General features: G+C 46.1%; 1 protein-coding gene across 1 annotated transcript in view; it reads left to right on the top strand.

Moving 5' to 3' along the window:
* Positions 1–7135, top strand: part of GATAD2B (GATA zinc finger domain containing 2B) — a 140639-nt gene extending 133504 nt beyond the window's left edge. Inside the window, exons 8-11 of the mRNA XM_011928162.1 lie at positions 284–486; positions 1595–1705; positions 1878–1995; positions 3422–7135. Of these exons, the coding sequence (XP_011783552.1) occupies positions 284–486; positions 1595–1705; positions 1878–1995; positions 3422–3555 (566 nt within the window). The 3' untranslated portion in view covers positions 3556–7135. The remainder of the gene's footprint in view (positions 1–283; positions 487–1594; positions 1706–1877; positions 1996–3421) is intronic.
* Positions 7136–11053: the final 3918 nt, after the last annotated feature.

Genomic DNA, 11053 nt, shown 5'->3' with positions numbered 1-11053 from the left:
AAAGTGCTGGGATTGTAGGTGTGAGCCACCGTGCCCAGCCAGAAGCTACATTTCTTCGACTTCTTTCCTCATTTGAAAATGAGGATGGTACTGTCTGAATTCCCTAAAGTGATATTGTTATAATCAGATGAAATAAAAGTATTCTGTAAATTATAGAATATCTTTTTTGTAGAGTCTCTTTCTTTAATTCAACAGAATAAACTCCTGGAAAAGATCTGTTTGATTAAGAGAAACAGAGGAGATAGGAAATGTAAAGCCACTGACTGTTTTTGTTGGTATCTAGGCAAAAGCTGTGCCTCACTTCTGCGGGTTGAACCCTTTGTATGTGCCCAGTGCCGCACAGATTTCACCCCTCACTGGAAGCAGGAAAAGAATGGTAAGATTCTATGTGAGCAGTGTATGACCTCCAACCAGAAGAAGGCTCTAAAAGCTGAACACACCAACCGGCTGAAAAATGCATTTGTGAAAGCCCTACAGCAGGAACAGGTAAGAATTCTGACTGCTCTCTGGCCACCTGTCCCAGTTTTTTTTTTTTCCAAAGGGTCGTGCCTTCTAGTTTGCAGGAGTAGTTCATGTGATCCCTACAGGTCCAGAGGTTCCCTTTTTGTCCCCTTATCATTCTGTCCCATTTCCATTTGAGCGAGTATTCTGATTAAGAACATGGTAAAATATAATGGCTGAGGTTAACAGAAAGGGACAGAAAGCTTGGGGCTCTTGGCTTTTCCATAGCACTCTATTCTCATCTTCATTTTCTCCTAAAACAAATAATAGAGTTTGGTGGGAGGAATTTTTATTTGTACTATAAATCTCTTTGAAACAGTTATTTACAGTGCATATTTGACGAGAAATGACAAAAGAAAGAGTGAATTATGAAGTAGCCCAGTGAAGAGTAGTGGTTCTAGAGTATGTGAACATCTCATGTAGCAGTTAAAGGATGAGAATATCTTAGAGAGGGAAAAATGTGTTGGGAAACTCAGATCCTTTTCTTCCTATTTCCCACTCCACCCATCAGACTCCCTTGTTTGAGTAGCATCATAGACTCCTTGGAAAATTGGGTAGGCAGGAATCAAAAATAAAACCCCATTTATGCTCTAGGACTGGTGGTAAACAAATAAATAAATAAAAATTTTTAAAAAGAAAAGGTGTTGAAATAAAACCCCAGTAATTCATCAGCATTAATTGTATCAGTTGGTTCATCACCTCTAGCCAACTTCTGAGAGCCAGCTTTCCTTGAGAAAGAGAGGAGGATCCCTTGATCAATGAAGCAAGTTATGAAGCAAGTTAGCTGCTTATACCCAGAATCTCAGTGTACCACCCCACCAAACTCTTTTGCCTTTTCCATATTCCACCAACTAGCCAACAACATTAGAGGCTAAGAATACCTCTAGATTTTCTGGTTAGGAAATTGGGTGGGCCAGGCGCAATGATTCATGCCTGTAATCTCAGCACTTCGGGGAGGCTAAGGTGAGAGGATTACTTGAGCCCAGGAGTTCAAGACCAGCCTGGGCAACAAAGGCAGATTGTGTTTCTATTTAAAAAAAAAAAAGGAAATTGGGTTCTGTCCTACTCAACCTGATCTATTGACTCCCAACAGGAAATTGAACAGCGATTACAGCAGCAGGCAGCCCTCTCCCCCACTACAGCTCCAGCTGTGTCCAGTGTCAGTAAACAAGAGACCATCATGAGACATCATACGCTTCGGCAGGTAAGGAAGTTTTTGCCTGATCCTTATTTCTTTAGAAGATTTATCAGCCATTTATCACAGTTTGTCCTTTCTATTGTGGGAAATCATACTCTTCTTCTGTACCCCTTATCTTTGCCCTCACTTAACATTCTATCATAGCAAAGTTGTATCAACTGTCTCCTCATCATTGCAGGCTCCACAGCCCCAGAGCAGCCTCCAGCGTGGCATACCCACATCTGCCCGCTCCATGCTTTCAAACTTTGCACAGGCACCCCAGTTGTCTGTGCCAGGTGGCCTCCTTGGTATGCCAGGTAAGGATTAATCTGAAAACGTTTCCCATGGGTCAACTGTTAGTATACAGTTCCGTAGCAGCGCCTTTAGGGGAATTGTTCCTTCCTTTACTTTCTATTCTTTCTGTAGGGCATGCACCCTCACTCTTCTGTTACTCAGCAAATGTTTGCTAAATTCATATTACATGCCAGTCACAGTGCACTAGGGTTTTGGTGGTGAAAATGACCCAGATCCTACCATTATAAATTTAACTTTTAATATCCCTTCAGTAGAAATGTGGTTATTGATCTCTTTTGGCCAGGACAGCAGGGTTAACTGTTCAGTTTGAATGATCCAGGGATGCTTCTCCACAATCTGCAGTCTCAAAATCAAAGCTGATTTAATGATTCTGTCTCTCACAATTATTCATCTTCCTCTCACCACTGTTTCACTTGTCTCTCCTATACCATTGGAAGCATGTTCATTATTCTTGGTAGGACTGAAATTTCAGGAAGTCCCCTTTTCCTAAAGCTTAGGAATATGAGTGGGGATTGAAATAAAGTTGCTGTGTGGGGCGCGGTAGCTCACACCCATAATCCCAGCACTTTGAGAGACCGAGGCAGGCGGATCACTTGAGATCAGGAGTTTGAGACCAGCCTGGCCAACATGGTGAAACCCTGTGTCTACTAAAAATACAAAAATTGGCTAGGCGTGGTGGCTCATGCCTGTAATCCCAGCACTTTGGGAGGCCAAAGTGAGTGGATCACCTGAGGTCAGGAGTTCGAGACCACCCTGGCCAACATGATGAAACCCCCATCTCTACTAAAAATACAAAAAATTAGCCCAGTGTGGTGGCGGGTGCCTGTAATCCCAGCTACTCAGGAGGCTGAGGCAGGAGAATTGCTTGAACTTGGGAGGCGGGGGTTGCAGTGAGCCGAGATTGTGCCACTGCACTCCAGCCTGGGCAACAAGAGCGAAATTCTGTCTCAAATAAATAAATAAACAACCAGACAGAATTAATTGGCCAGGCGCAGTGGCTCACAACTGTAATCCCAGCACTTTGGGAGGCTGAGGCCAGTGGATCATTTGAGGTCAGGAGTTCAAGATTAGCCTGGCCAACGTGGTGAAACCCCATCTCTACTAAAAATACAAAAAACAGCTGGGCGGTAGTGGCACGTGCCTATAATTCCAGCTACTCTGGAGGCTGAGGCAGGAGAATTGCTTGAGTCTGGAAAGCAGAGGTGAGCCAAGATCGCACCACTGCACTCCAGCCTGGGTGACAGAACAAGACTGCATCTCAAAAAAGAAAAAGAAAGTTGCTGTTGAAATAAAGCTAACCAAGTGTGGCCAGATACTGGTAAATTCTGCTTCCTTTCCATCTCCAACTCTGCAGCCCAAGGGTAGAGCGGAAGGGAATGTTATTTCCTCTTTTAATACCTGCCCTCCACTTTTGTCTCCTGGGTCCAGGTGTCAACATTGCATACTTGAATACTGGCATCGGAGGACACAAAGGCCCCAGTTTGGCAGACCGACAGCGTGAATACCTTTTAGACATGATCCCTCCCCGGTCTATATCGCAGTCCATCAGTGGACAGAAATAACGCCTGTTCCACTTGTACTGCCCCATCCTTGAATCCTTTATCCCTTTCCTCTTTCATTCCCCCAACTTCTGTCGCATGCAGTGCCTGTACTGGTGCCTACCATACACGGAAAGCAAAACAGAAAAACAGAAGACAAAAAATAGAAATCAGCAAGAAAACACACGCCCTGCCCTGCCACCTCCCCTTTATTTCACACTGCTGCGATCTGTTTTTCTGCCGCTCTGTCTTCTCTCTTCAGTTTTCTTTAACAGTGAGGTGGATCTTTACCTCTGATAGAGGTCAGAATGAGGTCCTGGGGAGAATCTAAGCCCTCCAATGTCTGTTTCTAAAGTTGTTTTATGCTATAATTATTACCATTTTTAATGATGTTGTGTGTCCTCCCTTTGTTCAGTGGACGGTTAAACCTTCCCCCACTCAACCAATCTTTTTCTTTTTCCTTTTCTTCCTTTTTTTTTTTTTTTTTGTAAACACAAATGATATTCAGTTCAATGATAACGAGCATTGCAGATTGCAGTAGGGGTTCCAGCTGCCGAGTAGGACATGACTAGGAGTGTTAGGGGCAGAAGTTTTGAATGCACTTAACCGGAGGAGGGCGTGGGGTTGGGGGTATCGAACAAGGACGAATAGCACCCACCTGTGGGTGTTTGGGGGCTGGACAATTTGGGTGGCAGTGTTTAGTATTGAAGTTGGACTCTAAGAATGAGGGGAAAGAGCCTGGAGGGAGGAGCTTTAAAACGCAACCACTCTGGAATTTACCCATAGAAGACAGGGAGAGAGAGGTACGAAGATGGGCTTAATTATGAGCCAGGGAGGATTGAAACTAGGTCCTGCCCTTCTGGATCTTGGGGAAATAAGACCAATCTCCTGACCCCAGTGGGAACACGGAAGTCTATTCCAGGCCAGCCAGCCCAGAAATATTTCATCTTGTATCCTTTGTAAAATTATCCGTCACCCCACCCTGCTTTTAAAAATTCTAATCTATCCCCTCTAACTATAGCCCCATCTATAATACAGAGGAACGGCTGTTCCAAGACTGTTTGCTGGGTGTCCCATAAATTGGATGGACATGAATGAGTCAAGTGACAACAGGAAGAAATAGAGGAAAGAAGGGATTTCTCTCCCAACAGTTGAGATTCTCATATTTGCCTATTCTTTCACCCTCTGAGTGCCAGGAGATGAGAGGCTAGGGTCACACAATCAGGTTGGAGTCCTGTCCTTACTCTGCTGCACCAGCTGCAGAACCAACTGCTCAAAGCCAAACAGTTGTGGCAGAACCAGCTTCGGACCTCTGCTGTACAAATAGTTGTTTCCCGCCCCCAGAATGATACTAATTTTGTCTTTTTTTTTTTTTTTTTAAGCGCTACTAATGTAGAGAATGAATTGAATTGTGCAATGTTGCTGTTCTGGGGATTGGGGAGATTAGCATCCCATTTGCCCACACTGTGGGAAGAGGGAGTGGACCAGGCTGTTTTTGAAGTAAGGGAAGCCCCTTAAAGGTACGGGTTTCTGCTCTTCTCATAGTATACACCCACCTGCCTCTCTGGCTCCAGAAGCTGCCAGAGTGCACTGGGGGCAATCTTCTCAGCAGAGAAGAATGAGGAGAAGTTTAATATGTTGCCCTTGAAAGTCACCTGAGGAAGTTTCCCCACTTTTATTTTTTAAAATTAACTAATTTTTTTAAAGAAGGCACTTTTAAAATTCACACACACACGAACCGCACATCTTCCCCATAAAATTTGGAGGTGGGGTGGGAGAAAGAGCTAAAATCAGGCTCAGTTCCCCTACTCTGGCCTCTACTCCCTACACCCCAGTGCCACTGTGGGTGACTATACTGGCCCTACGGGCCTTCCTGGCTTTTTTCTTTCCTCCCTTTCCCCCAAATTCATTGAGCACTTAAAGGAGCAGAGATGCAGCCAGTGTCTGGGCTCCCCCAGTGGTGAAATGATCTGGAAGCTAGATGCTAGTAACAGGTAGTGATTGGGTCTTTTTGAGTATTTTTCTGGGGAATGTGGTACCCCTGACTGTAAGTGGTGGGAGAGGGAGGGGGGTTAATGGAACTGGGTCTGGGATTATTTTAAAATTATATATATATATATAAAGATATATTCTTACATCTTTTCTTTGCCCTCTGTGCTTTGAAAGCACTGGATAAATTGGTTTTGCTTTTCTCTCTTCCACAAAATTGGAAGCTTTTTTTAAAAATATTTTCCCTACAAGTCATCTTGCCTTGTGGCATGTCTGTCTAGCCTCTTCCTCCCTCCCTCATGATGAAGTGCCATTTCTGTTACGTCTCCCTCTCCCCAAGCTCAGAGGTGCTCAGAGGTACGAGATGCCCAAGTTTGTCAGTTGAGATTAAAAGTAAGGAACAGAGAATGTGCAATACCGTCTGGCTGTGGGCCGTCCTTGCCCTGCCCTGAGCTGAGTCCTTTCCCTGGGAGCCAGGCCACCTTAGAATGGGGTTTGGAAGTAAGATGTGTAGAGTTGGGGAATCATGGAGAAGGAAAGCCTATAGTCAGTGCCTGCTTAGGTGCTGAGGCCATAGGGGAGATGATGGAATCTTCCCTGTTTTTATCCCCTCAGGGTCAGTTACATAGAAGCTGCTTCTTGACTAGTATAGCTGGGTGACCCTTTGTTCAACCGCTGAGGTTTGATTTCTTACCCTTTCTTCTCCCCATTTTCATACTCTTCCCAGGGATTAGTGATGGAGGTGAGGTCTCCCTAATCATGGTAAAGTATTAACCTTCCACCTCCTCCCTTCCCTCCTCCTTTGTCATCCTTCTGTCTTCCTCAATTCTCTTTCTCTTTTTCATCACTGATTGCCTTGTGTCCCTCCAAGTCTACTTGTTACTATCCATCTCAAGGCTCTGGGCCGTGTAGACACTAAACCTCATGCCCTAAGGACAGGAGGAAAGACCCTCTGTTTGGAACATTATTAGTAGAGTGAGGATCCCACCAGTTCTGCCTGGCTTCCTCCATCCCCAGAGGCACTAAAAGCAGTAGTTTAAGGTTGGTGTCTTACTCCCTAGAAGCCTGAAATGGGTGGAATAGTGGTACGGCTTGGGTAAAACTGGGGGACAGAGGTTCTTATTTGTCGATTTTATTTTATAATTTGACCACGGCATCTGGACTCCCTCTATCCCTGGAATAAGTATTTTTCCCACATTTTTGGATATATGTATGGTAGACAATTTTTTTTTAAGACACAGAGATAAATGTTTTCCTGCTTTGGTTACCTTTCCTTTCCCCTTTAAAAGGAATTAGCTATAGAACTGCTTTGTAAAGATGCTTCTTGATATTTTACTTTTGTTCCTTTTCCCTAATCATTCCCTTTTCTCCCTACTCCTCCAGAAGGCATAACCCTTCTCTCCACACCCCTACCCCTAAACCAGTCCTAGGCTCCCATCCTTTCCATCAAGACCTTCATTAGCTTATGATATTTGCTGCCGAGATGTTATAACAAGGACTCATTCGTGTATATAAGCTATTTCTTGATCCATTTAAAAGGAATTGTACATTGTGTAGAAAAAAAAAAAAAGCCTGAAAAAGAGAAAAAAAAGCCCTAGCCATGGATATTGTGAAACTGTGTTATGTCATTTTGTAATGTGCCCGTTTGTGTATGATCCGTGCAAAAGGGTTTCTGGGGAAGGGGAGGGGGTAGGGAGGCAGGGCTGTGGAGGGTGGGTAGGGGAGTGGGCCGGGCCCAGCACACTGAGACTGGCAGCTGCTCCAACCCCATCCCTCCTTAGAGATGCCACCTCCCCCACCACCCACCCCTAATTTGTGCCTTGCCTCCCCACCCTGGAGTAGTCCCTCCGGGTCACCAGCACTGCCTTGGCAGAGCCCACTCCCTACCCTAACCTGCCCACCCTCCCTATCCCCCAGCATTAGGTTGATACTGTGGGGAAGTGCTGGGGGTTGGGAGGTAGCCGAGGAATGGGGCAGTTCCCGGGGGCATCGAAACCAAGTATTATGAATTGTAATTGTATTTGCACTGTTTTTTTTTCCTCTGATTGCATCAGCATATATACAATATACCTATATAACAAAATTCAGTGTCAAGCTTTCTTATGCAAGGGATTTCCCCCACCCCACCTCCTCAAAAAGGAAATAACCTAGTCTTACGGGCCTTTGAGGGTGGATTGTCAGGGGATGATAGAAAGGATTTTAATAAGTCATCCTGAGGAAATTTCACCTAGTGAGAGCCACATCCATCTGCACAGCTTAGGCTGTGTGAACCGAGGTGAGGCTGAGCTCCTGTGAAAGCCATGAGCTCCTGTGAAAGCCATGACCTCCTGGTCCCAGACTGTGTAGAGTAAAAAGAACCACCAACACACACACAAAAAAAGAACCACCAACACAAAAGGGGTTGAGGGGGCTGCAATCTGGAGACCTGGGGTCTCCTTCTGACTTGCTATGTGATCTTTGGTAGTTAATTTTCTGGGTCTCAATTTTCTTATCTGTGAAGTGAAGCGGGAGATCATCTGGCCACCAAGTTTAAAATTCTATACTTCTTTCCTCACCTGCCAAAGCCAAAAAACAACTTGAGGTGAGGAAAGTGTTGGGCCAAGAAACCAGGGAGGAACTGAAAGTGACTCGCGTTGAAGTGGTTATGTGTATGACAGTGCCCTTGGAGAACTGCCAGTCCTCTACAGTTACCCTTGATTTGGGAGAGGCAGCAGAGTCTTGTCCAGGGTGTCAGACCAGTGACATCTTTGCCTTTATGCCTCTAGTCATCTGAGGGCAGGGACCAGGCCTCAAGCCCCATCTCACAGCCAACCACAGAGCCCTTAAGGGTGGTTGACAACTGAATGCCCCAGGTTGGTGCTCCAGTTATTTACTCCCTTTGTGAGCTACAGGATATGGAACTTCCCCCGTCTTGGTGATAAAATAGGAGAGCTCAGACACAGCCCACATTTTGTCTCCTTCCCTCAGATTTCATCTGAACCCCCCTAAAGGCAGCTGTTTCACAGTCTGTCTCCTTCAGGGGCCCAATTTCCCCACAGCCTGGGCTGAGTACTCCTACTCTCTTCTTTAGGTTCTGGGCTGATAAAGCCTGGAGAGGGTACAGGGTGATGGGTGAAGCCCTGGTGAAGGTGGAAGGATAGATTGGGGTTGGGGGGTGGGGAGCAGGGAGGTGGGATGGGGAATGGCCTTCCCTGAATAGGGTGGGTGGGAGGGGAACAAGACCCTTTTGCACAACTCTCTTTAAGTTTCCTTTATTTCTTTTTTAACTCATTCTGATTTTCTGCATTGTGTTTGGGAAATAAAATGAAAAAACTAAGACCAATAGAAACTGGTTTTCAAAAAGGCAAATACACTCCCATCTGTTTCAGATGCTGCTGAGCATTTCAGCAGTGACAGATTCAAATAATAAGCTAATTTTTGGAGAAAGGATTAAAAGAAAAAAAAACTTTGTAATATTTATCACTTGCAAGCTATGTTTAATAAAGAAAGGAATGGTTTCTAAACTTTCCTGTGGCTTGTGCTTTCGTTATGGGGCTGGGGGTGGCAGTTTGGTGGGATGATTTTTGGGGTAACTGGGAGATGAGCTATGGCTGTCTTCCCTAGTGAGTCCAGCCATGGACTGAGTGCCTTTGGTTTGTATCCTTCCCTTTGATTGATGATTATTTAAAGCCCTGACCTACTTCTGTGTTCTTGTTCCCCTCCAACTCTAGCTGGAGCCAGTGTTCTGGAAGCCACCAACCCCACGTTCGTTATCTGATGACTTCAGGTCTCATGGTATCATGGGGAGGGGGCTGGGTCTCCATTCTCTCCTAGGGAAAGGTGTCCCCTAGCAGTCCTTGGCCCTTTCCACCACACTGCTCTGGTCTCTGGTAACAGAATCCTTTAGTCAGGCACAGTGCTGCATGCCTCTAGCTACTCAGGAGGCTAAGGCGGGAGGATCGCTTGAGCCGGGAGATCAGGCTAGGCAATGTAGTGAGACCCCCATCTCTATAAAAGAAAGTAAATATTTTGTAACATGCTTGTTTGTCTAGATGGTTGCCTTATACCAGCAGGGGCTCACATTGCTATTTTCTAGCAAACTACGGAATATAGTTATTTAACAATCTGAATACAACATCCCCTGAAAGATCTGGAACTGCACTTTCTCACCATCTCATCACTCCCCGTCCCCAAGTTTTCCTTTCAGCCGAAAGCATTAACCAGATCCTAATTTATTTTTTCCGTTTTGGTTATTTCTTTCCAACAAAGCAGTCAGACCAGGCCCAACCAGAGAAGAGGATGTCATTTCCTCAAAGACTTGACGTTTGGGGCTATTCTTAGCTCTCTGGCTCCTCAGCCGCGTTTTTTAGTTACAGCTGCTGCTGTGCCCTGTGCAGAGGGCGCTATTGTGGAGGGCCAGAGCCCAGCCTTTCAGGAGTCTTGTCATTGGTACTAGCATTACTGTAGAAGAGCACAGGAGACAGTTTTGGGGTCCTCTAAGCCATGGACTTTCCTTCCCCCAAGACCCTTCCCTTTTTTGGCACAATACTGGACAGCCTTGGAGAGAGAGTGATTGAGGGAGTGGCTGGGCCTTTGGCTTTAGAGCATGGCAGAGCTGGATGAGGAGGGACTATGGTGCCCTGGATGCCATAGGCTGGTAGAGGGAGAAGTGGGAAAGAAGTGCTCTTTGGACCCCAAGAGTTGATGGAAGGGAGATGGGGGATGCTGCCCAGCCTCTGCTCATTCTACAGGCGATTCAAGACTGCCAAAACTCTGACTCAAACTAATCTCTTTCAAAAATAGAAATCAAATGGGTAAAGATGCCCCCTGAGGAGGAGCCAGTGCTTTGGATCTGGGAAGGGGGAAATGGGTATTTGGTTGCTCAGAGAAGCTCATATGAGCTCAGATATTTAAGACTCTTATGTTGTAGGGAGAAGGGGGGCAAGGAACTCAGCACCCCTTTTGCCCATCTGCCCACTTGGACCACAGGGAATGCAGGTCGCCTGTCCCTGGGCAGAGCTCAGCTTGGGCACGAGGAGACTGAGACAGATTTTAGACTGGAGGGCTTCAGGTTGTGAGACGGAGATGATGACAGCCTCTTGCCCTGCCCCCACTTTGTGGGGGACTCTTAAAGCTATGTGTCTTCGGGCAGGTTCATATTTGGATCAAGAAGAGGTGAATATATTGGATGGGGTCATGAGGCAGGAGTAACTGGGTTGGGAGTAACTCCCAGCTGGGCTTGGTTTAGTTTGAGGTTATTTGGTGTGTTGGGGGAAGGGATTCTGATTCTCCCATTTTTTGAGGTCAGGGAGGAACACAGCAACCACACCCTCTTCTCTCCTGCTATGGCCACTCCTGCCCCTCCCCGGAGAGGGGCTGAGGGACTTTCGGTTCTTTCCTGACTCCGGGGTGACAGGGACAGGTGAGGTAGATTCTTTGGTGTATCCGGAGTTAGTGGCATCTCAGAGGGAGCCAACTTGAAGGGCCCTAGGCCAAGGCCAGCTGTTCCATGGTCACCTGAGGGTGAAGGAGGTCAGGCCCCTGGACCAAGGCC

This window comes from Colobus angolensis, unplaced genomic scaffold (genome assembly GCF_000951035.1).
Source record: "Colobus angolensis palliatus isolate OR3802 unplaced genomic scaffold, Cang.pa_1.0 Scaffold77, whole genome shotgun sequence".
NCBI lineage: Eukaryota > Metazoa > Chordata > Mammalia > Primates > Cercopithecidae > Colobus > Colobus angolensis.
This window is presented reverse-complemented; position numbering and strand designations above follow the sequence as displayed.